The 24,417-nt window shown below is 40.5% G+C and overlaps 5 protein-coding genes and 1 long non-coding RNA gene across 9 annotated transcripts in view; 4 read left to right on the forward strand and 2 right to left on the reverse strand.

Moving 5' to 3' along the window:
• LOC143358252 (uncharacterized) overlaps positions 1–8,055 on the reverse strand; it is a 37,862-nt gene extending 29,807 nt beyond the window's left edge. Inside the window, exon 1 of the mRNA XM_076795240.1 lies at positions 7,391–8,055. Coding sequence (XP_076651355.1) covers positions 7,391–7,545 — 155 coding nt within the window. The 5' untranslated portion in view covers positions 7,546–8,055. The remainder of the gene's footprint in view (positions 1–7,390) is intronic.
• Positions 8,056–9,740: 1,685 nt separating this feature from the next.
• On the forward strand, positions 9,741–10,584 carry LOC143358052 (uncharacterized). Its single transcript, XR_013082918.1, has 2 exons — positions 9,741–9,988; positions 10,060–10,584. It is a non-coding gene; the product is annotated as an uncharacterized LOC143358052 (long non-coding RNA).
• Positions 10,585–11,881: 1,297 nt separating this feature from the next.
• Positions 11,882–17,338, forward strand: Sfxn2 (sideroflexin 2). Of its 3 annotated transcripts, none has more exons than XM_076795460.1 (9): positions 11,882–12,014; positions 13,206–13,390; positions 14,909–15,079; positions 15,169–15,367; positions 15,668–15,793; positions 15,875–15,941; positions 16,031–16,130; positions 16,207–16,254; positions 16,504–17,338. In XM_076795460.1, the coding sequence occupies exons 2-9, from the start codon at positions 13,236–13,238 to the stop codon at positions 16,616–16,618; spliced, it is 981 nt and encodes a 326-aa protein (XP_076651575.1). In that variant the 5' UTR covers positions 11,882–12,014; positions 13,206–13,235; the 3' UTR covers positions 16,619–17,338. The 3 variants fall into 3 exon arrangements, with proteins under 3 accessions (XP_076651575.1, XP_076651576.1, XP_076651574.1); XM_076795461.1 differs by having other exon boundaries at positions 11,931–12,014; positions 13,209–13,390; XM_076795459.1 differs by having other exon boundaries at positions 11,998–12,014; positions 13,063–13,390.
• Positions 17,324–18,877, reverse strand: LOC143358371 (anaphase-promoting complex subunit CDC26). Of its 2 annotated transcripts, none has more exons than XM_076795464.1 (2): positions 18,741–18,877; positions 17,324–17,980 (listed from the first exon to the last, which is right to left on the reverse strand). In XM_076795464.1, the coding sequence occupies exon 2, from the start codon at positions 17,974–17,976 to the stop codon at positions 17,758–17,760; it is 219 nt and encodes a 72-aa protein (XP_076651579.1). In that variant the 5' UTR covers positions 17,977–17,980; positions 18,741–18,877; the 3' UTR covers positions 17,324–17,757. The 2 variants fall into 2 exon arrangements, with proteins under 2 accessions (XP_076651579.1, XP_076651578.1); XM_076795463.1 differs by lacking the exon at positions 18,741–18,877 and adding an exon at positions 18,246–18,378.
• On the forward strand, positions 18,690–21,501 carry Ing3 (inhibitor of growth family, member 3). The gene is made up of 6 exons (XM_076795457.1): positions 18,690–18,830; positions 19,268–19,339; positions 19,422–19,784; positions 19,875–20,292; positions 20,377–20,575; positions 20,647–21,501. The coding sequence occupies exons 1-6, from the start codon at positions 18,803–18,805 to the stop codon at positions 20,761–20,763; spliced, it is 1,197 nt and encodes a 398-aa protein (XP_076651572.1). The 5' UTR covers positions 18,690–18,802; the 3' UTR covers positions 20,764–21,501.
• Positions 21,502–21,651: 150 nt separating this feature from the next.
• Positions 21,652–24,215, forward strand: LOC143358368 (inactive CLIP domain-containing serine protease A3-like). The gene is made up of 6 exons (XM_076795458.1): positions 21,652–22,226; positions 22,622–22,710; positions 22,862–23,097; positions 23,225–23,455; positions 23,650–23,851; positions 23,966–24,215. The coding sequence occupies exons 1-6, from the start codon at positions 22,118–22,120 to the stop codon at positions 24,122–24,124; spliced, it is 1,026 nt and encodes a 341-aa protein (XP_076651573.1). The 5' UTR covers positions 21,652–22,117; the 3' UTR covers positions 24,125–24,215.
• The last annotated feature ends 202 nt before the right edge of the window (positions 24,216–24,417 follow it).

Consider the following 24,417-nt stretch of genomic DNA (forward strand, 5'->3'; position numbering starts at 1 on the left):
CCAATTAGAGTTACAGTAGACTCTTGTATAACGCGATCAAACAATCGTTTTGAAAACACAGTACACGTGTTGTAATCTTATGCAGCAGTAATTGCAGAGAATTTTTAAACAATTAATTTTCTACATTTGCTGCCATTTAAAATATATACATATGTATATGTATACAATCTTCTTAAACAATCTTTAGTTGTGTCATTCTTTACTTGCGTTTCGAAACTAGAAATGTAAAATAATTTTTGCTAATAGACATCGGTGAATATGTCATTGTTTCCATGGACTTCGCCCTAGGTACTATACCGTGCACGAAGCTGATTTATTATCTGGACTGTAGATTAGAAAAATGCTCAATGCTATTTAGCCCGAATTTGAATTTTGACCTAAATAGTACTGACCACTTTTCTGCAGTCAAATGAATGTGAATTATATAGTCAAAATGTTAATGCACGTTAACAGTTGAGAGTCCGCAAACAAAGCGGAACGATATATCATCGCGTCTGGGAAATTCGAGTTCGAATAGGATAAAATATTGAAAAATAAATATCGAGTTGAGAAGAATCATAAACGGACACTCGGGTAGCGGCTATTACATCTTTGTAACAAATGGGAAGACACGACTGGATACTACGTATGTATTCAAATCTCGCGAGCATTGTATCGAGGAAGATTAAATTTACATACTGAAGCATTCCTTATCTACTACTCCGGTCCTGTGAATGCAAAATTTCACGAACAAGGAAAAGACGCGTCTTCGCTCTATGTGGAAATCCCGCAAGCTATTGATTTCTGTTCCGCTTTCCTTCAAAATTATGTTTGTGCCCGCTTGCATACTTTAATGGACGATAAATCTGCCTCGAGGCAGGCAAAACGCGCTTATACCTTTTAATCAAACGTCTCGTTGCAACTCACCCCAAAGGGTGTAAAAGATGCAGCCTTAAACCGAAGAGAAACATAATTTTTTAAAGAAAAACAAATTTGGAAGTATCTTTAACCAACGCAACATAGTAGAAAAGACATTTAACCCTTCCGCCATTTCTCAAAATCCATTCAGTTTGCATTCATATACCCTAGAAGATAGAGTTCCAGAGTCTAGGGTTGAAATTTGAAAATAACTAAGCTCATAAAGAAGGCACAGACACAGAAGAAGACACAGTTCCACCGTTTCTCGTGGACCACCCGATGTGCATTTCTGGGAAATTCTGCCGATCAATTTATTAAGCCCCATTTTCTTTAAGATATCATTCCCGTTCCCAGATTTCGGCAGATAACTCGAATTCCGTGACAGAATCCATCAAGGGACGCCAACGTATTATTAGCATCACGATGATACGCTTACGTAATGGAAAAACCGTCGGGACACGAGCAGCGTGGTTCCTTTTTATTATGGGGTGCACGACGATGCACACATGCGCGGAAATCGATCACCGGTTTTGTCGAAAAATCGCAAATTTGCCGCAGGGATGGCGAAAACTGCGATACACCGTCGGACGACGCACAGCGCGTTGACAATGGACAAATATCGAACAATCGAGTTTCATGTTGGTATTTATAACCTCCGTACAAGTGTTCCTAGGTAGCTATTACAAAGGTAATGATACTTAAACCGATAAACAAATATTACAACTATGCCTGGATACTTCGCCTTCGAGTGAAAAATTTCTAGTGAAATTTCAGAAATTAGAAATTCCATGTATTTTTCCAGAAAACGGGCCTTTCCACGCACTGTGCCACGTTTCGGGTCGAAAAATCGCAAGAAGCGACGAGTGACAAAGGGGTGGGAGCAGAGTTCGAGACGAAGGGAAGATGGAGAGACTGCGGATCGATTGAAAATTGTATTAATATTCGTCTTAGGCGCCGTCCGGTTCTTCCGACGGAATATCGAAAATTATTCGGGCAAGTACATGATTTATATTTTAACCGTCCGACGGCGGCTGGTGTCACGTCCGCGTGACTTCGCCGGGCCACCGATTATCGACCGTTGTCACGCAGACGTGACTTCGGGAACTAATCACTTTACGGCACTCTTGCTTTCGAAATTGATTGATTGATACTGTAGACCGCGGGAGTCGCATCCAGCGGTTTGTCCATCCGCCAAAACCGAGCAAAAATTGCACGTTGATAATCTTTAGTGGTCCGCGGTTGTAAACACAATTTCGTTGAATTTGCGGCCTCTCGAAAATCCATTCGTGTGCTTCGAATGCTGTGCTTCTTTAAAATTAATAATCATGAGTAGTTCTCCGCCGTTCCACGGTGTTTTTAATAATGCAAAGCAAAATCGATTCTTACTTGTGTAAATTCGGCGAGACTCGGCATTAAATGAATTATACGCGAGTTGTTGCATTTATAAAATTCAACGTAAAAGTCCAACTCAAATAATTCGTTTAGCCAATGGTTCCAAGTGTGTTGATTGAATCGATAATCTGTTGGACGAGTACGAACACTCTTACGGATTTTGAACGTACGACGTGTTCTCGAGAGAAAAATAGAAGTGAACATTATGCGGCACCATTTGCGCGCGAGTATTATGCATGAACCACACAGAAGAGCAAATGTTGTGACTATTGTAAAAACAACATCTGTGACACATTTCGAAAGATGGTTTCCAAGCGAATAAACAGTCCAATAGGTTTTTCTTCGTCGTTGAAAAATTAGAACGATAGAAACGGGGTTTGCAAAACATTCGTGTCTCGCTAAAATGATAAGAAATGCATGGAATATTTTATCATAATCGGGATAATTATAACGATAGTATGAAGAACATTTCTTGTGCAATTTAAAACTGGTTTTCAGGAGTTATGATTTCGCGGACATGTGGATAATCTTTCCCATTGAATTTTATTACTTTAATTCGAATGATTGTGCTAAAAATAATTTCATTTTAATCTGTCACAGATGGTAATTGGCTGTTTCAGATGAAACACTGCAAAACGCACAGATTCGGTACAGAGTTCGCGATAGGAATAGTTGAGGCGTTTGAAGAAATTTGCGAAACAAATGTAGTTCGGTGGAAAACACACGGCTGAGCTAATAAAACGCGTCCACGGTAAAACGAGCAAGCACAGTTTGTTTTCGACGCAAGAGTACAAATGCCGGAAGTCGACTCGAGTTGGTCGACCTTATTTCAGTTGTTCGTCCTATATTAATCGGGCCGCTGCTGGAAAAAGCAGGGAAACTGCGAGGAGGTTTTTCGCAGGATCAGCCCCGAGGTCCTGGTTTTGACTCGAATATTTCGCGCACCGGGATTGTTACACGGATATTCTTCGGTGCCCGACGCGGCCAAGAGGAGGACGAGATTATTGCTCGGCTCTTCTTATCGTTCGTTGTGCGTCGCGTTGTAAACGTTATGGTAATACATACAATTAAACAGGGGAAAATGAGTCCGATAAAATCAACTTCGCCGTGTGGACCGACTGTTAGCCGGAGATACGGGCCAGAATCGTGTTAATTAAAAATTTCGCTGAACTTCGTGTCCGTAAAATAGTAAAAAAGCTAACACGTGACCGACGGAGGGTGAGAGCGAGCGAGGGAGCACAGTATCTTTCCTAATTGGTAGGTCGAAGGCCATTCATTAAATTTTTTGTTCGATGTTATGAAACTCGTATCCCTGTGTAACCTATACTTTCGCACAAATATATCTAGATCCTGTATACGGGGTGGCCTGTAATTACTGGTATGAATAAAATGGATGAAAGAGGAACAGTCCAGTTTGCCCAATACCTTGCTTTCATTATATTTATAACGTAGTTAAATAGCTGAATATAAAAGTATTTTTTTAAGAATTAACTGGGTCAAAGTGGCTAGAGGCTGTAAAATATTTTCTGAAGCACCCCCCGTTACAATATTTGAATATTCATTGAATTTGGATCTCCTAATAATTAAGATTGAAAGTATAAATAGATTGATATTGAATTAATGAGAAACAACAGAGGATGCTCCAATTAAATATTTTGAATATTCTTGAAGACATTGTTGAATATTGTTCAGAATTACCGATGCATAAATTATGCAGCGTTTTAATGAAATTCTTCCCGTACCCGCCATAGTAATTACACGTTCGAGTTGGCTTCGGTATACATAGAATCGTTCAATGAATATCCCAAATGTGTAAAAATTGCGAACGTGTTAAATGAAATAGTAATTGCCAACAATTAATCGCGCCATGCCAAGAATAATGGTACAAACACGCATGATGAAACCTCCATGGAGTTTATTAAATGATAACATCAATATTCGCGAGCTTCGAATGTTCATACCGTACCGTTTGTGGAACGCTATTAACATGGTAAATAGAAACTGATGAACGCTTATTCGCGAATGGGAGGGGGGGGGGCGTTGTCATAAAAATATTTTCAAATTATAACGGGACGCGCTTTTCGGGAAATATTGTTGCAATATGCATTCCAGGCGCGCGTGCGATTGAGTTTTCGCGCGTTGATCGGTCAATTTTAACTGGTTCAGAGGGCGAATTGAATTATGGGCGATCGACGCTGTCTCGCGCCCGCTATAAAAGACTTTTAAACAGCTAATATCGGTTCCGTGACAAACTGAATATTTTCACTGGGGTCGAGTGAAATCAGCAATGACTGTACCGGCAAGACAGCGCTCGCTGCCGATGACTCACGATGACTGACTTTGAATCCCTATCAAGCCCTCAGGTAATATCTCTGCATCCCAGTTATTCATGGTTTTCAAGTCGAAAACGGATTGGAATGTCTGTATATCGCAAAACGAAAGAGAAAGAGAGGATTGCCGCGCGAAACCATGCAAATTGTCAGACTCAACATACATCGCGCATAAATCTCCAGTCGTTTCGAGAGATTTCAAAAGATTGTAGCGAAAGAACTGTTGTAACGTAGCGTCGCGCCGTCTTGTTTTATGATTCGAATGAAAAATTCAAAAGCTGTATTTTGCTCTTTCATTTTCTCTTGGTACAACGTGCAGAAATTTGTGAGCTGTGTTGAAATGTTTCGCGTGTATGGAGGTTTATTTTTCGGCCGATTCGATCGATTCGGTTGAATTTTGATAATCGTCATTAGCGCCATACGTTACTCCGTTGATTGGAGAACGATTTGCATCTACATTATTAAATTATATAGAAGAGATATTCGGCATCTGTATTTTCGAAGTGAAATGTAATATTTCTCTGATTTCGTGAGTTCACTGCCGGAGCTATAGCAGCGAGAATAATACTTTATAACCGAGATATAATATTAAAGATATCTAACATTCATAATTCATGTTTTATTTATGAGACCCTGACTGACTTAAGCTGGTAATCACCATAAGCCAGGCAGTGAACAGTCTATACGAAAATAGACACACTGAAATAACCACGGTATACAGAGTATGATGTGCTCTTGTCGATTTTAATTGTCCAATTCGACATTTAATAATACTCAATTATAAAATTAATTGTACTAAAAAATTCGAAGGCCAATTCTGAAGGGAATTCGCGAGAAAATTACGAAATGTAAATTAAAAATGTAGGGGTGACAGTTGCGACTTCGTGGATATTGCAGCCACATGGCATATTCTAGGTGATCGTAATTATATTCGTTCTAGCCATACGAAAACACTAAATAAAATAGACCCTAATTACAAAGTGAATATTGCATTGCTCCACCCAAAACCACATGTAAATACATGTAAAGTCTCGGCTAATTGCGTTCCAATTACTCTGCAGTGCAATTAACTGTGTAAATAACCTATTGCGACTGTTGGAAGTTAATGAATACAAAATACCACACGAATTTCAATTTATGGGAAGCGTCGTGTGCTCCCAATACCAGACCGAAAACCATGTGACCAAACTGCCAGAGCTGTGCTCACCAGTTCCCCTGAATTCTTTCCTCATCACAAGCGCATTTAATCTTGCAGACCAGCAACCAATCCCATCAGAAACTCAAAGCCATAAGGGTGTCTGTTCAAGATTGCAACGTTCCCTGTTATTACTGTACATATTTTCACCGCGAAACATACGCGGCTCTGCTATCAGTAGAAGGAGAAATAAGTAGGAAAATCAACGGCAGAATCAGCATTTGCAACGCAAATGTAATAGTCTGGTTTTCCGACCGCGGACTCAGGCCCATATGGACAAACTTCCAGAGCCGTAATTCACCCCCTCCCAACGGCTTCATTGCCACCGTAAGTATCCATAATCCCCTGGACCATGAAGGAACAAAGTCAGCATAAAAACGGTACACAACACCCCCCGCGCCGGAGACAAAAATGGGGGGCAAGTTGTACCGAGGCGGAATGGCATTCTTATTCGTCGAATAAATAGAATTTTAATGAACGACCGCGAGGGGCTGCCGGGTTCTTTCGGAATCGTAAAAAAGTTCCGGACCGGAGGAACGGAGAACGGAGATGTTGCCGCGACTCGCGAGACAGGAGTCATCGTAAAACCACTTCCGTTTGCAGAACAAAAGCCGCTTTACGAGAAGACTTACGACATGCGGGGCACGTAACGGCACGGCGAAACGGCCACCCCGTTTTCACGGGAAAATCTTGGGAGCAGCGCGAGAAGCTCTGTTTCCCGTCCGTGTCCCCGTGAAACGAGCCCGCGGTGTGCTCCGATCGTAAAAAACAAGGGAAAAGGGCAACCGAAGGAAACCGACGGCCGAGCCAGAGACCGGAAGTGTCAACGGTGCGCGCGAGACCTCGGGATCGCGTCTTGGACCCCGCACGCGGTCGAGAAAAAAAATCCCACGAGAACGACGTTACACGGAAAGACGGCCAAAGAACGGTCCTTCCGAGGCAACGATCCTTGGAAAAACATCCACTGAATACATACACGGTGGCCACGGAACGTGATACGGTATCGTGTTCGTTCAGACGAGGATTGGAACAGTTCAGCGCACGTGGTGTCCGTCGTACCGTTGAGAATAAAAGCGACGGTCAACGCTAGGTTTCCAACGTCGTCGTCCGTCGCTGGCCGTCGGCACGAAATGCGGGTAGCCTTAATCGCACACACGGCCGCAGCCGCCGGGTACGTTGAAAGACAACGTACAGCGAACAGTGCACTAGCGTTCTTATCGAGCACGTTTCACAGGGAAACACCAAAACCCGGGGGGGCCACAAGAGAGAGAGACAACACACTTACATGCGTATGCACACGCGAGAAAACAACCGTGGGCCACGAGACGATCGCGAGCACACAGCTGACCTGTTCCTTTCGGTGTTGGCACGGACCAGTCCTAATTTAAAGGAAACTCGGTGGGAAGACATTGGGTGAAAAGGGTTTACAGAGAGAGAGAGAGAGAGAGAGAGAGAAAGAGAGAAAGAGAGAGTGGACCCGGGCGAAACAGGGGGAAACAGAGGCTGGGATCGCGGATGGGCCAGGGGAAGAAGAGTCAGAGGCACGGAGAAGTTCTCGTCTAGCTAGCACGCTTACCTCTTGGTGGCGTCGAGCAACGCGCCCTGGAAGCACTTGGCACCGTGGACGAAGGACACGACGACGATGTCCGGTAGCGCGGACTCGACGGTCACGAGGATCTTGTCGCCCCTGGCGAGCGTGAGCGCGGACAGGGCCACCGTGTCCGCCGCCATCTTGGCTCGTTAGAATTATTGCTCCTCGCCGTGTCGAGGCCCGTCGTCTCTCTCTCAGCGGATGACGTGAGGAGCGGCTGGGGCTGCCTCACTCTCCTCCGTGTGTACGGAGGCCATGGGCTCTCCGAGGCATGCTAGGGGTGGGGGAGACAGGAGGGCAGTCGCTCTGGCTGTTTGCTTGCTCGCTTGCTCGCTCGTTCGCTCGCTTGCTTTCCTAGCTGCCTCCACCGCCAGCCGCGCCGCGTTGAAACGTCCACGCACAGCTGGCCACTGACGAGCGAACGCGCATGCGCCGGCCTCTACCCCCCACTACGATCGCCCAGGGACGTCACCGTCGATCCGTCGGACCACGCTCAACCAATCTGAAATCGAAATTCTGCATTAGACGATCTTTTTGTTTCAACAAATTCAATGGATCGGTCCGTTTTTATCGACATCTTCGATCACACTTTGCGGAGATGCTCTTTCCTCTGTGATTCGCAGGATTACTCCGATTACTTACTACTATTTTACTTTAATGTTCGATAATTCTTTGATAAATTGACAACAATTCTTTTAGAAATACTCTCTGTTTTGTTTTCAAGTTTCCTTGGCTAGTAACCATTCTTGAGGTTTTTCTTGTTATCCCGATGGTAATATCGAGCAGTAATAGTTTTTCAGAAACTAACAATTCCTCTGGAAATATTATTTTTCCGAGTTCCCTTGGTTAGAATTGTTTTACGCAAAGTGCTACTGTAAGTAGGTAGATAAGTAGCCATTCTTGAGATTTTACATGTTTATTTATGATAATGTTGAGCAGCGATGTTCTTTATCATTGTTCAGCATTACTCGCGATTATTGTGTTAATTGGGCATGCTCCAAACCGCCGATATAATTTGCTATTTTATTAGTAACGCTACCTCAGAAAAGAACTCGTCGTGGTCAACATCGATCACATACGTACATATTAGTCGTAAAACAATGATAAATAATTCCGTACTGACAAGAACAACACATCGATGAAATAAAAATGTGAAATCACTAGTACAATCTTTAATTGCGATAAAACATCTATAACTATAAAAAATTGTTTCCTTCCAATCCTAGCATGTGCATACGTTAACAACTTTTTAAAAAGGATACGAAATGAATAACATGCTCCACTGTATTACCTCCAATATGGTGTTCCAAAATCAGGCCCAAGAAAATTTTATTTAACGTGTCCTCCCTACGGCACTGTATTACTTTGTCTCAGGAGCGTTCAGTTATACCGCGTCGCCCTTCCGTTACAACCGTACAAACAAACCCTACGAAGAGGGTAGGTTTTTCATCAAAAAGTCAAAATCATTCTTCAAAAATGTATGTTCTAGTCCATTTTTAATTAAACACCTTCCTCCCCTCGCGATTTATTTGATTTGTACGCAGGGTGTGTTACACGCCCGGATTTTTGGCATAATTTTCGCTTGCACGCTATGCGTGCCCGGTCTAGATACACTACTCGCACACACGTACTTTTCGGAAGCATTCTTTCTCCACGGCACGGTGGGGACAGCCTGGAAGAATGAGCTGCTATTCCCTATAGAAACATATTCCATCTAGATCTGTTTCATTAGTGGCGTTACGATCCCCATTTCTTCGTCACTGGGTCGTTTTAACATCTGATACCTTTTTTTTATTTGGAATCTCTATCGAGAGAAAGAGAGATCCAGGGGGGGAGAAGAAGATTATCGGCTATCACACTTCGTGACACTCCCCTTTTTTGGTCGCTTTGCATATGGCCACTTGTGGGTCCAGAGAACGTGCCATCTTTAATTTTGAAACAATCCCACAGCGACCAGGATCTTCGGTTCTGTTCTAATCGACGTTAATTAGAACATCGTTGAATATGTTTCTAACCAGAGCTTACTCGATTCCTATCGTGCCTTAGGAATGCGTTCCTCCGAGTTAGATTTTCTTCAGTCTAATGCAAGTAGGCGGAAAAGTTGTCTCGACAGAAATGATTCGAGTTCGACGAACTTTCTTCCAAATTGCGCTGAATGTTCGACGATTTATTTCTGGAAAAGTGCTAGTTGAAAATTAGTCGACTCATCGTTGTTGGGATCATTTTAAATACACCAATACTACAACAATAAAACCAACGCTCTTATCTCCTACTATAAATTTTTCATATTCAACGGAACTACGTCTCAGTTTCTCAGAAAATTATGTGTTAGTACGGTCGGCGATTGCTAGACCTCAACTGACTGTAAATTACAAGACAAATTGTTCAATCCAATATTCGATGGGAAACTGTCGTTTTTTATGGCCCAGAAAATGATGGCCCATATTCGGGTCAACCGGCTAGATATTATCTTTCAGTCGGTTGTCGTTTGTAAATTCTAAAATACGTTGTACAATAAAGTTTTATGGTTTGCGAGCATCCATTAGTCACGGAACCTGTACCGGACGTGTACAGGAAGAGAGGGTAAGCTGAACGGTCAGATAGTATTAACCGAAATTACATCATAAATATTACGAAATAATAATTCGTGACAGTTTTAGCCACAATATGGTGACGCGTGACGAACGAGGTCGAGCTCTACTTTTCGCGAGCACGGAAGCGTATACAGCTTTAGCCGGCCTCGTGCATCAACTTTTCGTTCTGTTCTGTTGCCGAGTTGCAAATAAAAAGAAGAGAGCGGAATGCGAGCCGCGCGGATAGACGAACGGACGACACTGTGGGGCGCCGGGTGTCGCGAAAAGAAAATCACGGCACGAACATTTCTGGAATTCGACAGGAACGCCCGTGAACTTGATTCTCTGTCCGCTGACCTCCCCACCGGGCGTTATTTAAACTTTCTCTGGACGCTTCGTTTTATAACATTAATAAAAAGCCTCGCTAGCCGACGTTTGAACGAAACCACGCCGAGGAAAAAAAAGAAAAGAGGATGAAAACGATGTACAAAGGAGCTTAGGGCTGCCGGCTAAGTTGGCGATGAGTCTAATGAGCTTCAACTTTGCCTAGAATATTATTTCAAGTCCATGTCATTCTAAATGCCATGTATAACTTTGAGAATAATGTATGTTACAATAAATATTTAAAATCAAATATATATATTTAACTATAATAATATATAATAATAAATATATATATATCAAATATATATATTTTATTTAATAGGTTTACTTTGTTTAATCTCATGGCTCCTAGCGTTACGATAGCCTATCTGGTGTAAATATATGTTTTAAATGGTTAACTTTAAAATACTTTATCGGAACTGTCTGGCGTCTAATGCCGAAGATAGTGCTTGAAACATTTCGCTGCTAAATTGTAGTTTACTCTAATGAGTTTTGTTCGCATCAGCCAATACTACGTCGACGATGTTTAGTAAACAGAATCGTCATGGTATATGAAGTCCGTTAAAGTGAGCGTGTGTGTATCTTCGATATTAGCTCTATGTATATTGTCAATATTATTGCGCAACTCCGAATATTGCGCACTCCATATCGAGCGTTTAGGGCGTTCTTCAAACTGCCACGTTGTTGGGAGACGTGTGCAGCTCTAATAATCCTTGCAAACAAAAATGTTATCTTAATGAGAGGCTTTATATAGGAAAGCTAAACCGATCGTAAAAGATAGACGTTCCGCTTTTGCGAAATATATTTGTTAAAAGTGCATGGCATTTGGAATATCGCGGCACAACGCTGTGCCCTTCGGACATCAACCTTTTAACGTGATATAATGATTCATGTTTGCTGGAACGATTCTGCATTTCCCTCGCCTGGCACAGGATATTTTAAATGAAGAGTAATCATCGTTATGTATTACATTTCTTATAATTAGACTGCGGATTTTATGCTAATAATAATAATAAAACCGTAGTGATAAAACTGACCGAGCGTAATACGACGTCATTTTCATTGATTAAAACTGTTGGAAAAAGAAATACGTCTTCATGTTATTTCTGTTATTTTCAGATGACTTGCACAATGTTTATTTTGTATAATGATTGTAAAGTACTTCCTGATTCGTTAGAAAATATCTTTAGCAAGTTATCCACTTTTTAACGATGTCAACAAATTTTCGTGATTTCGTTCCCCTGGACTTGAGTCCAAACGGTGAATGTTAAATCAATTTTTACAGCGACTAGTGCATTCTCCCGAAAAAAACCATCGCCGTTATTTCTCGCAAGTTATCTCTCGCATACCAGACGACATCTCCCGAAGAAAAAGTTCTCCGAAATTATCGATCCTTTTATTACCCGTGAAAGTTAATCGCACAATGGTCTCCGGGCGAGAGGGAAAAGGATCGTTGTCACGGGGCGCGCGGAATGGAGGATAATAACAATAATAAAGAAATCAGTTGCCCGGGTGGGGGAACCAGTCAGGAGCGTATCGAGACGGGCGGAGCCCCGCGCAGGGCGCCGCTCCGATCAGCTGGGCTGGTGCGCTGTGTCCCGGTGGTGACCAGAACAGAGGTGGCACTCCAGCAGTGATCCGCGCATTTCACGGTAAGCTGGCAAAAAATTCGTACTCGCTTGGCGACACCGGTTACGTAATTCGGTGTGGTGCACGTGTAATTCAACGGAGGAAAAAAGGCAGTAACGGGGGCCGACCGTCTCGCGATCATGGTTTCTTGAATGAAAATGTGCCGGCACTCCGGTGCAAATTGGGGCGTTCGCTGTCGGCCTTTTCTACCGACGGCGGATAGTCGATAATCGGCCTCGCGAAATTTTGCGTTGATTCGCGATGTGTCGCGGGCCGTAGTGTTCGTCGACGACTTAGGTGACGTCCGAGCGAAAGCCTTGCGAAAACCACGCATGATGACAGTCGCATTCGCCGGACGAGTTCGTCTGCCGCAGATTCTACCGCAGTTCGAGCTGGCACAATCCCGGACGGGGCGCGCCGGCCTCGCGACACGGCCCTGCGCGCATTCGCCGCTGCTGATAAAATCGACGGAGCTCACGTGTGTCCGGATAACCATCGATCGATGGATCCCATTCGATATTGTTAATTTAGTCTTGGGACACCCGAGTATCGCCTCGAAAAGTCTTGGTGCACACCCGTAGGTGCGTTCCCGCTCAAAACAGTGTCGAATAATCGATAAACATCGGCCATTAGGTCGCCACCGTACATCGAACGGTTACGTTTAAATGCTCCAAGATACCGTTCATTTAAACGGCGCGAATGCTTTCGTAACACAATTTCGGTTACGGTGAGGCCGTGTCGACCTTGAATACTCTTGCACGCCGAAATACGTTTGAGCCCCGATAAGATAGCCTGTAAGATGCCTGTTTATGTGGGACGATTGTGGCGGAATAATTTGAGCACCGGAAACGCACGATAGTTTCAAAATTTCATAGAAACGTTCGTAAAATATTATATTTAAAATGGCTAGAAATTGTCGGGAACTACTGTTAAATGAAAGCTAATTTCTTCCCGTTTAAACAGCGACGAGTTTGTATAATTTTCAGGAAAATGTGATAGCGACCTCTCGGTCCGTTATCAGGTACGGTTCAAAAGAAAAATTCACGTTTTTATCGCCTAACAATATTTCAGCTATTTTGGCGCGCCAAGTCGGCTGACAGCTATAAATATTCAGTTTGGGGATCCCTGGCCCACCCCATTGTTTCTAATGTTTTTGGGTATGGTACCTTGATGAGATCCGGTCTTATCGGCGGTGTGTTTCGCGTCTGTTGAAGAAGGACGACAGTGGTCCACGATCGAGAAAAATGGGAGAAGAAAGGCTGGACATAGAGAAACCACTCTGGGATCTGAGCACCTTCGAGGGCAGATGGAAACACTTCGCTTGGGTGACTGACTTCCGAACCTGCACCGTTCCTGAGTCCGAGTTGCTCAACGCGAAGAAATTATGCGAGGACTACAAGTGAGTATAGTCGGCGAGGGAGACCGGTCAATTCCGCTTGAACACGGGCCAATTTTACCCGAATATGAGGCTCGGCGGTTCAGAAATAGGCCCCGATAAAGAGTAACGCGAAAATTGATCATGGGACGACCCATTTTGGCCTATCAACGGCACCTCGACACGCATGCTTCGTGGTGTTCGCCGTTTCCAGGATGAAACCGCGAAGGCACTTGTGCCATCGAATCAGTAGTCACACACCTCCGTTAATTTCGCTCGTCAATTGTTCGTTTGCACATTGTTTCGAGAACTAGGCAAGTATAGCGCGTTGTGCACGCGTCTATCAATGCACTCGTCTTGAAACATCCATGGAATTCAAACTGCGACTATTGGATATAAAATTTACCTCTGGTACCCTGTTCGAGTCAATCACCTTTATTACAGAGACACGCGCATAACAAAAATATTGGCACAGCTATTAAACTAGCTTTCAACAATGTAATTCAATATGAAAATTGTAATTGTTACATTTAAAACGAGCTACACGCAAAATATTCGATAAATGCAACAGGGTTGAAGGACGAATTCATTTTCGAAAGTTTTTTAAATTTACGCAAAATGTACGTCAACCCCGAAGCTACCCTGACGACTGTAAGATTAAGTTTCTTCTTTGTTCAGACTCTTATGATTTTCACTGACCGTGGACGTAATCATCCTGTATTTAAAAACGCGCAAACTTAACTTGATGCCATGATTGAAATTCTGTAAGTTACAATAGCCTTTTCTATAGAAGAGCAGCTAGTAAACATGAAGTAGCTGATTCGCCATACTCGTATAGTCGCGGTATCGTGGACGTGAAAACGGTTTCGTGAGAGAATGAATAAAAAGAATCTAATCCCTCAAATTTTGCTCTAAATCAACTTTAAATCCGTGAAAATTTGAAAATACATATTTCTACGCATCTCATTTGTACGCTTGCCGTTGATAAATATTCATACTTTGTAATGACTCATACCTCGGACTATTATTCCGCTGAGAAACTAATTACGGAAATAATGAAACAAACGGTTTGTAAGAAAACTGTATCTAATCGAGTAATCTGTTTACGAAATGCGATAGATTACTTCTATCGGTAGCATCGACGCCAGATTACATCTTGCACAATGAACCACTATTACTGGCATTCAGTATCGTAATAACAGAAATTAAAAATGCAAACTTGCAACATCCGTTTCACATTGGATTGAAACATATTTAATCTGCTCGACTTTAATCGCCAGATGGACAACACGGTAGATAAACATTCGTTTAACTTTATTGCCGGGCTCAATTTATTAGGCGTATTAATTGAGTGCCTGGGTGAGATCAAAATTGACATGGGGATAGATGTTACGTACATTTTTCGTATCGTGTGCGAACGAACAATGTTTTGTTTTAAGGTAGATCATTTGTTTTGAGAATTTTTATGATAAAATAGGGTGTACTGATAGTCGCTCGTTTCTTTTGGCGTCTACGAAAATCAATAGCCAGTTTATCCCTTAGACTTGGGAAAGAGCCAGCTGGTACAACCCGGGAGCAGATCATCTATGCTAAGAAGCTTTACGAGTCGGCCTTTCATCCCGACACCGGTGACCTGCAGAATGTCTTTGGCAGAATGTCCTTCCAAGTGCCAGGTGGGATGGCTGTGACCGGCGCTATGCTTCAATTCTACAAGTAAACTTACTCTCATTACGCGTACCCCCTGATTAATCCTCCGCCGACGTGGAGTCATGAATATGTCAATGGTGAAACTATGCTTTCAGAACGAACACAGCTGTGATTTTCTGGCAATGGGTGAATCAGTCGTTCAATGCTCTAGTCAATTACACCAATAGAAATGCGAATAGTCCTACCACGGAGCTACAGTTAGGGGTGGCTTATGCTAGCGCGACCACAGCTGCTATGATAACGGCGATAGGATGCAAATCGTTTTGGGGCAAACGGGCCAATCCACTTATGGCGGTAAGGCAATCGGGATTGTTCATTTACAAACATGGCTTACACGGAATGAAATTGATCGATCGTTCAATAGAATTTCTCCCTACATTCTTATTGGCAACTCTCATAATTTGTTTTGCACACATTTTCTGCTCGTTAACACGTTCACCGCCCAACCACCGCCCCGGAAGTCCCATAAAATGAAATTCGGTTAATAAGACCGAAAGAGTTTTTAGACTGTTCCTAACGCCCAACTTGCACTAACCTCCTTGCTTGTGGTTTGTACGGAAAAAAAGAAACAGAAGAAACAATTTATATTGACAGCGTTATGTGCCATTCGCTGCAGTCGCCGCGGCCAATTGCGTGAACATTCCCTTGATGAGGCAGAATGAAATCAGCCAAGGGATCGAGATCGCTGACGAGAACGGCAACAAACTTACGAGGTCAAAGGTGAGCTTGTTAATTGCAACAAGGGTGCAAGAAATGCTGTAATTAACACGCGTGATCGAACGATTGGCACGACTGTTTCAGCTCGCTGCAGTTAAAGGTATCAGTCAAGTGGTCATCTCGAGGATCATCATGTGTGCGCCCGGCATGCGTAAGCATTCGAGGAAATTTTTTAGAAGAATTCTGATAGAGCAAATGTAATCCGTAAATTTCTAACGAAATTCGCATTTTCTTTCTCAGTGATTCTTCCACCCATCATGGCGAGACTTGAGAAGTACCGTTTTATGCAATGCATCAAGCCTTTGCATGCACCGATACAAGTGATGATGGTCGGCTGTTTGTGAGTAATTTTATAATAATTGTCTTCGACAGCTGTATGGAAACACGTAATAATTGTATTGTTACGACTTTCGCAGCCTGACGTTCATGGTGCCCACGGCGTGCGCATTGTTTCCACAAAACTGGTAAGCGTAAAACAAATGAAAGTTTAATGTTACGTATTTAATCATTAGACTGCGATCTTTACATATTTAGACAAAATTGTAAAATATAAGAAAATTCGTGTACGTTGACAAGTCAATCAAATGAGCTATGCCAACAGGAATTTGCATAAAGGTCTGCTTTCTAATAATCATCTACGGCAAGACCGTCGATAAATATTCTATTTCAACTAAAATGCAACAGCCTTATGGATTGTATAATTTGTTTCACAGCTCAATTAAGTCAAGCACCCTGGAACGCTGGGAGTCTGAGAATTACGAGACGCTGAAGAAGAATTGCGGGAACAGGGATGTACCTACGTACTTATACTTCAACAAGGGTTTATAATGTGTATTTACAAACGTTTAGTCGTGGTTAAAAAGAAAAACGATCGCAGAGGATAGCTTATGTCGCGTCCCATGAAGATTATAGCCGGTTGATTTAATTATGGAATTGATATCTCCTCATACGACACGAATACTTGTAGTTTTCTGCTGGTTCAGAGGATAACTATATACACGTTTCCGCGGGGAACACACGCATTACCGGTTGACCGATGACAATACATGCATTTCGAATGAATTTTTATTCCGGTGTAGTAGAATACTCAATTCTGTGGCGCTTCGTTATGTTACGGCACTCCGTTTTTTAATACTTAATTTGCATTTCTAACGTGAGCACCGATTATTTCGTCACGCAGAGATTAGCATTACTAACACTGACAATAAATGTCGCTACTCCGGTAGCGCTATTATCCTAGCACGCGAGATATACTAAACAGCAATAATATCTTTCACGCTCAATCGTTTCGCTTCGTTTCAATTGAGTGGACATATCAGTTACTTAGTCGAGCCACGACGTCGAGGTCTCAGGCGTTATATGTACTGTTAATCGCTGGGGATGTGTCTTAAACCTTTAACGACTGTCGATGTTCTACTGTTACTACCTCCCCGGACTTGTTAAGTAAAACAGAAAAAAAATGCTGCCATGTATATTTTAGTAATGTTACGATAAATGCTGAGAAAACGAGTCTTAATAAAATTATTTCATTCATTTATATACCAATAATTAGCTTTATTTAATAGCCGAGGATTGTCTTAATTATTCGAACTCAATAAAGATCATTCTTTCATCCCACCTCATTTCAAATATGGTTCTTAGGTGAGGTATACATCATTTTTATTATACTATTTCAGTCTGAAGATATATATATATATATATATATACTTATCGCCAGAGGTAGTGCATTAGTATTATAACTAGACCATAGACGTTCATACACGCAAATACAGAATTGATTCAACATTAATTTGCAAGATAGTAGTACAGAAATTTTGCCTGCTGTAGTAGAGCTGTTACTATATTTATGTGTATTATTCTCCCCATTTTATTAAACTATTCAAGTTAGGAGATGTAAATGTATAAACTTTCATAGTCTAATTATAACAGATATAAAAATTGTTTAATACAGTGTGTAACATGAGAGATTATATATTCGGCCGGGAATGCGAAGGTTGATTCTGTTGCGGCATGTAACCAATGCGTTCTAGGATTTCACTTTGCGGCACTTTGCCACCCCACGAGGGAGGATTGAATGCTGGTTGTCTCTCAGACTCTCTCTTGGCTTCAAGAGCCTTCCTCATCGTTTCGTACTCGACTAGATCGTCTAGCCGTAAATCGAGTTTCGTTGGACTGCGCCGTATCATTTTCCTGTGAAAAAATTCCAGACACTATTTTCTTTTTTCGAACGCGAACAAAGCTTGTACGACGATCGGTATGCAAGGAATGCATAGATCGCCCTACAAAGTCGCGATGATCTTCGATCCTTAACTCTACGCTTCTCTTTTCTCAAGAAATTATATAATTTATTAATGAACACGCACACTACGTCGCAATTAAATTGAAATTATATTTTATGTAGATTTCTAATAAATTACGCGCGTGAAAAGTATTTTCATGATATGCAAGTACTTACTATTTTGATTAACGTCTAAATCCCAATAATAAAGGAGAACTTGAACAGTTAGTCGCTAGTTCAATTGTCAATATGAAATACAAGCTCTAAAAAACGATGAGAATAATAAGTGTAGTTTATAAAGCAATAAAGAATGAAGGTATTCAATTTTAGAAATATATTGGGATTTTTAACAATATTTTACGCGGGGCACCAGAATTGCATAGAGGCACCCCTGAGTCTTAGGCTAAGATGGCGGATTACAACGAATAGATAACTGGCCAGTAATAATTCCGAAATAAATAGCACTGTCACGAATTGTTTAACTGCTGGGCAACTTATTTTCGGAGAAATGACATTTTTTAGATGATATTTTCTACGAATCGTTCACAGATTCGCACCGTTTAGAGAACTAGCGTGAAAATGAGGGTACAACAAGGGATTTGGCCGCCGTAAACACGCTTCCGATCGAGTGCTACAATTTTCGTTAATTTTGCTACGGCGGCAAGCACTCGCCCTTAGTAAATTGTAAATAATTGTAAATTAAGCACCAGGCAACGAAGTGCCAGCACGAAAGGATGCTTTACTTGGAAGATTATGTCGAAAGTACGTAAAAACGAGGCATGCTTTGCTTACCCAGCTTCTCAAGAAAGTTACTAACCTTTCCGAATATACTCTGTCGCGAAAACATCAAAAACTGCTCTCAATGCGAATATATTTACAAATATTCTGTTGTCGCACGTAATCACGCAAACACTGCGTTCCGTTTTACTGTAAAATTAAGCATCTTACAGTATGAGCAATTTCCTATTATGCAGTTCTACGTAAGTTTTAGGTTAGTCGTATATTTTCTGAATGGTTTGTAACCACCTTTACTCTTGCTGATACATTTTAAAGTCAAACTCATATTATAATATCTTTGACGAATAGCATACAGACACTGCAATGATTCTGTCAACTGGATCAATGTGTGTTATTGTTAAATAACTATTTCTTTTGCTTCAACATTGTTTGGTTATGTTGACCTTCTTATATGCTTTCAGTGATCGAGCACCTACCACAAGAATTAAGAGACCGGTTTACAGAAATGAGAGAAATGGACTTAGGTGTACAAAGTATGTACCACTTTAAGGAGCACGGAACCACCATTCTGTCAATTCATATGACTTGTTTCACTGATCGCTCCAATTGTTCTAGATTCAATGGATAGTTTAGAAAAAAAAGTAAAGACTTTCTTTACGAATGCAAAGAAAATGAAACCTAGCGAAAAAGAAGCAGAATATGAAGCCATTAGAAGAGAGTATTATAAGACTTTGGAAGATGCGGACGAAAAGGTGCACTTAGCTAATCAGATGTACGACTTAGTAGATAGATATTTGAGGAGATTAGATCAGGAACTGCACAAATTTAAAATGGAGCTAGAAGCAGATAATAAAGGTATCACGGAAATATTGGAAAAGAGGTCATTGGAATTAGACCAACCACCCACAAATAGTAGTCAAAAAGAAAATCGGTATAGTTTCACATCAACCACTAGATCACGAGACAATCATAGTCATTGTAAGTATTATTTGTAATACATGTATGATTTCGCATACAAAAGTAACACAGGTTCTGTAATTATGCACGTACTTGTTTTCTTTTGTATAGCTCGGGCAGAAAAAAGAAGAGATTCAAATGCATCCTCAACTTCGATAGAAAAACGTTTAGCTATAGAAAAAATTTCACCAAACGTTCCTGAATCGCGACCAGCTTCTGCAAATTCAGGACCAATCATTGCCGCCACGAGCGTGCCATCAACTCCTACTGCAATTGCGAATTCTGTTGGCTCTGTAAGTTATAATCTTGGTCACATAGGAGCCGGTGGAAATGCCATAGCAGCTGCAGCATCCCAAGCAATTGCTGCGACACAGCAAATGCAACAGGGCCGACGTACTGCCAGTTTAAAAGCTAGTTATGAAGCTATCAATACTGGCGGGGTACATGCGGCCGAATTCAGTAGAGAATTAGCTGGTGCTGCTCAAACCGCTATTGCAGCTATACAAGAATCGAATAAAAAACATAAAAAGTATGGATCACTCACAATTAAATGTTAAGTCACGTCATATTGTACTATGTTTAATATATGCGTCGTTATTATTATGCTCTTTAGGAAAGTAACGAACGCGGTTCCAAGTTCGAGTGTAGTTGCTGCGTCTGTTCAGCAACCAGTATCGCCGCCAGTTATAACTTCAAATACACAAGTAGTGGATTCGGATAATCCAGATTGGACATACGATCCAAACGAACCAAGATATTGTATATGCAACCAAGTATCTTATGGAGATATGGTTGCATGTGACAATTCAGATGTAAGTTTAATTCTCATGTCGTACCGAAGTACGTTAATGAACGGGGAATAATTTATGCATTTTTATTGCAGTGTCCATTCGAATGGTTTCATTATCCATGTGTGGGTATCACTGCACCGCCAAAAGGCAAGTGGTACTGTCCTCAATGTACATCTTCTATGAAGAGACGCGGAGGTCGGAAAAACTGATTATATTATAATCAGCGCGAGTGTAATGAGAAAAAATTGCTACTACCTCTTAGGCACTATCCGTCAAGTACCAACTTAGTTAGGAAGCTGTTAATTCTGATTTTATATGACTTTTTAAATGTGTTTAAAGTTTAAGTCCTACTCTTATCTGGTCTTGGTCTTGTCTCATATTCGAATTTCTGTTTTTTAAAGCAGAAGAGAGCAGTTTTTTTTACTGCGTTTTGTAGATAAAACGAAACGGGAAAAAGGTGAAAAAATGGTGCAAAAACACAGTGAGCTTTGAACAAATTCCGTTTTAAGGTGTTTCGCGTACGAGTACTGTAAATATTTTTATATTGTTTGCACCATTCTGTATTATGACCACATTAGATAGTTTCTACGAATTTACATTGGAAGGTAATCTTTCCCTCTGGATACACGATACAATCAACTGACTGATACCGCGGACAATGCTCCTCTGTGAATTTTTCAAAATTTTCTGTTTATCGTTTACACGACGTCAAGACAACTCTCGAACAATCTTCGTGTATATTACGTACTCCTGTTAGGTCAGACATGCTTAGTGTCTCAATGGATTGACGACAGTGCGAGCAATAACGTTTTAAGTGTTCTACGCTTTCAAGAACGAGAAAAAGTAAAAGAGGAAAAAAAGCTGATGCAAACAAATCGTGAAAATACTACTTTCGAAACGGAATAATGTAGCATCTCGGTGTATAAATAAAGTGATCGATGCAGATTTACTATCCGCCTTTGTGTATTCCATCTCTGTATCTCCTGAATGTCGACGCCGAAATTAGCGTATTTTTATAGTCGTAGTTTCGAACGTTTGTTCCTGTCTATTCAGAATCTCGCCTAGGGGACGCCGTAAAATAAAAAAGGACAACAAAAGGAAAAACTGATGTGTATGTAATTATGACGTGATTCCTAATACAACTACGGGGAGTTAATTGACCTTCTTCGCTTTTGGCCTTGGTATCGTGTAGGTAGTCCCATTCCAGCTAGTTTACTATAAAAATCAGTGCTGTCACTCTGATTTTGTATACAAATGAAGACATAATCATGACCGGAAGTAATTTTTGTCAAATTACCGGGCGATATGTTTTACGCCCGTTTTATTGTCAACAAACGTTATTGCTCCATTATCCGTGAAAGGTCGTACATTCTTCTCGTTCCAAAAGGATGTACGAGATAATCTGTTCCTCAAACAGCTATGACAGAACCACCGCAAAACTTGTATATAAATAAACGTACGTCTGATCGGCTAAAAGTCATTATTTGTGCGCCCTAACTCGTCGAATAGTCTAAACTTCGCAGTTATTAAATAGTAACCGCATTATTTCTCGAATTGTTCATCATGAATAAGATATTGCTTACGTTGTACGTTGTCAGCATTCTGCAGTATCAAGTTTCCGCGCAAAGTGACTCTATCATTTTTGATAACGGTTCCACCACAAAAATGCCGAGTATGTAGAGTGTTCAAATTTTAAACATTTTTATTCGTGGTTCGGAAAAATTTAATTTGCACCAGAGTACTGTTTAATAACGAAGATATTCAGTATTTATAAACTGTTAATTCAGTTTATGTCTAACTTCCGATCGAGACCGGAAGTTTCATTTAAAAATAACTATTTCATTTTAAATTTCTCAATCTTCTATAAAAGTTTATTTATCAAACTTTGTAATTACTTTTTATAGCAGCAAAATAATGTTTTGCATTGCACTAAAATTAATCTTATCTAATAATATTTCACGTATATATTGCGTATCGAATTTTTTCGTTTACGATTAATTATGTGCAGATAATAATGTAGTAAATGAAAAATTTATTTCTAACGAGCCTTTTTATTTTATAATTAAGGTAATGGTAATGATATGACCTGCTCTTGCGTATTAGCGAGTAATTGTCCTACTATTAATACTGGCATTGACATTCGAATAGTTAATGTGGTACGTATACAAAATTATATTTAATCACCAATAGCAATTTAAAAAAAAATGCAGTATAATGAATTTTTTATCATTTTGAGAAAAAAGCAAAATGAGAAAAATTTGGAGGATACGATTTTTCATATAGAGATTATATTTTTCATTTGTGTAGGGTCCTAATTGTTCTCCTGGACAAGTGTATTGCTGTTCATACTCAGAAAATATGGTTGATGAATCATGTGGCATTAGAAAAATGTCGGTAGTTCCACATCCTCAGGGTCAAGCCAGTTATGGAGCATATCCTTGGCAAGCTGCACTTTTGACTACAGACAACGTTTATGTGGGCTCTGGTGTCTTGATTACACCAAACCATGTACTTACTGTTGCTCACAAAGTAGGATCTTATGCGTGAGCATCTCGTAATTTTTTAATATTTGTTTTATTACTTTTGCCAAATTTTTGCCTTAGTCAATCTTTTGTAAGTATGGCACGTGTACCTAGTGAACTCAAATTTTGAAAACTTGGAACTGCTTAGGAATGGTGGTCTTAAAGTAAGATTAGGAGAGTGGGATGGCCAGTCCACAAATGAACCTGATCCATACCAAGAATACATGGTTCAAAGAATTGTTATGCATCCAAATTTCAACTCTGTTAATCTTCAGAATGATGTTGCTGTAATTACTTTGAGTGGCACAGTACCTATTTCTAGTAGCCCAAATATTAACACCGCATGCTTTCCTACATCAGAGCCTGCATCTGGCACAAGGTAAACATGAATATATTCTTGTATATATATATATACTTTTATTTTGCCTCCCCTAAGGGTTACAATTCCTTTTCCCTTACACCATCTCCTTCTATCGCCGCCCTTCCATCTTCGCTTACCCAATATATTCTTGTAAAAAAAAAAAATTATAATTTGAAAATGAAATTATAATTATAATATATGTTTCCTATAAGGTGTTGGGTATCAGGTTGGGGAAAAGATGCATTTGGTATGAAGGGTCGGTATCAAAGTATAATGAAGGAAGTGGATGTACCCATTGTAATGCAATCGAACTGTGAAGTATCTCTCAGACAGACTAGACTCGGACAATTTTATAATCTTGATAAAAGCAGCTTCGTGTGTGCTGGTGGAGAATCAGGAAAAGATGCATGCACAGTAAGAATTAACGTTGATTCTTCTATTATAATCAACTACAATTTTTTAGCAATATGTGACTCAAATTAATTGTAATAGACTAATCTGAAGTTCAAATTAATTAATTTTTTTTAGGGAGATGGAGGTTCACCATTGGTATGTCAATCTGGGAATGGACAATGGCAAGTTGTTGGTATGGTAGCATGGGGTATTGGCTGTGCAACAAATAATGTTCCAGGTGTTTACGTAAATGTATACAATTACATTGGATGGATTACACAGCAGATTGTCTAATTATATACTACAAAAAAAAATACTGAGCACAATAAAGCACAATTCTGAAATATTTAAACGTATTTCCTATGCGCATTCAAATTTTTAGTAATTAGTTTAATCCCTATTTAATATGAATCTCTAACGCATTTCCTTGTCCGAGTTGAACAATTCATTTTTCTAGTGATATATTTCAATAAACCGAATTTCATTAGGATTCGTAGGATCCTATAAAATAACATTGTGGGATAATTTTGTAAGCTTAAATTCGGTTAAACAAATTATGTATTAATATCATATTTAATTTACTAAAA

Source organism: Halictus rubicundus, chromosome 10 (genome assembly GCF_050948215.1).
Source record: "Halictus rubicundus isolate RS-2024b chromosome 10, iyHalRubi1_principal, whole genome shotgun sequence".
NCBI classification, from domain to species: Eukaryota; Metazoa; Arthropoda; class Insecta; order Hymenoptera; family Halictidae; genus Halictus; species Halictus rubicundus.

What these genes read in the sequence shown, in the direction of transcription:
- LOC143358371 (XM_076795464.1), bottom strand. Translation starts at nt 17,976, where the DNA reads ATGATACGGCGCAGTCCAACGAAACTCGATTTACGGCTAGACGATCTA.
- LOC143358368 (XM_076795458.1), top strand. Translation starts at nt 22,118, where the DNA reads ATGAATAAGATATTGCTTACGTTGTACGTTGTCAGCATTCTGCAGTAT. An exon ending in ACATTCGAATAGTTAATGTG is followed by an intron (nt 22,711 to 22,861) that starts GTACGTATACAA and finishes TCATTTGTGTAG; the next exon opens with GGTCCTAATTGTTCTCCTGG. An exon ending in GAGCCTGCATCTGGCACAAG is followed by an intron (nt 23,456 to 23,649) that starts GTAAACATGAAT and finishes GTTTCCTATAAG; the next exon opens with GTGTTGGGTATCAGGTTGGG.
- Sfxn2 (XM_076795460.1), top strand. Translation starts at nt 13,236, where the DNA reads ATGGGAGAAGAAAGGCTGGACATAGAGAAACCACTCTGGGATCTGAGC. An exon ending in GCTATGCTTCAATTCTACAA is followed by an intron (nt 15,080 to 15,168) that starts GTAAACTTACTC and finishes CTATGCTTTCAG; the next exon opens with AACGAACACAGCTGTGATTT. An exon ending in CATGTGTGCGCCCGGCATGC is followed by an intron (nt 15,942 to 16,030) that starts GTAAGCATTCGA and finishes TTTCTTTCTCAG; the next exon opens with TGATTCTTCCACCCATCATG.
- Ing3 (XM_076795457.1), top strand. Translation starts at nt 18,803, where the DNA reads ATGCTTTACTTGGAAGATTATGTCGAAA. An exon ending in CTTGGAAGATTATGTCGAAA is followed by an intron (nt 18,831 to 19,267) that starts GTACGTAAAAAC and finishes ATATGCTTTCAG; the next exon opens with TGATCGAGCACCTACCACAA. An exon ending in AATGGACTTAGGTGTACAAA is followed by an intron (nt 19,340 to 19,421) that starts GTATGTACCACT and finishes CAATTGTTCTAG; the next exon opens with ATTCAATGGATAGTTTAGAA.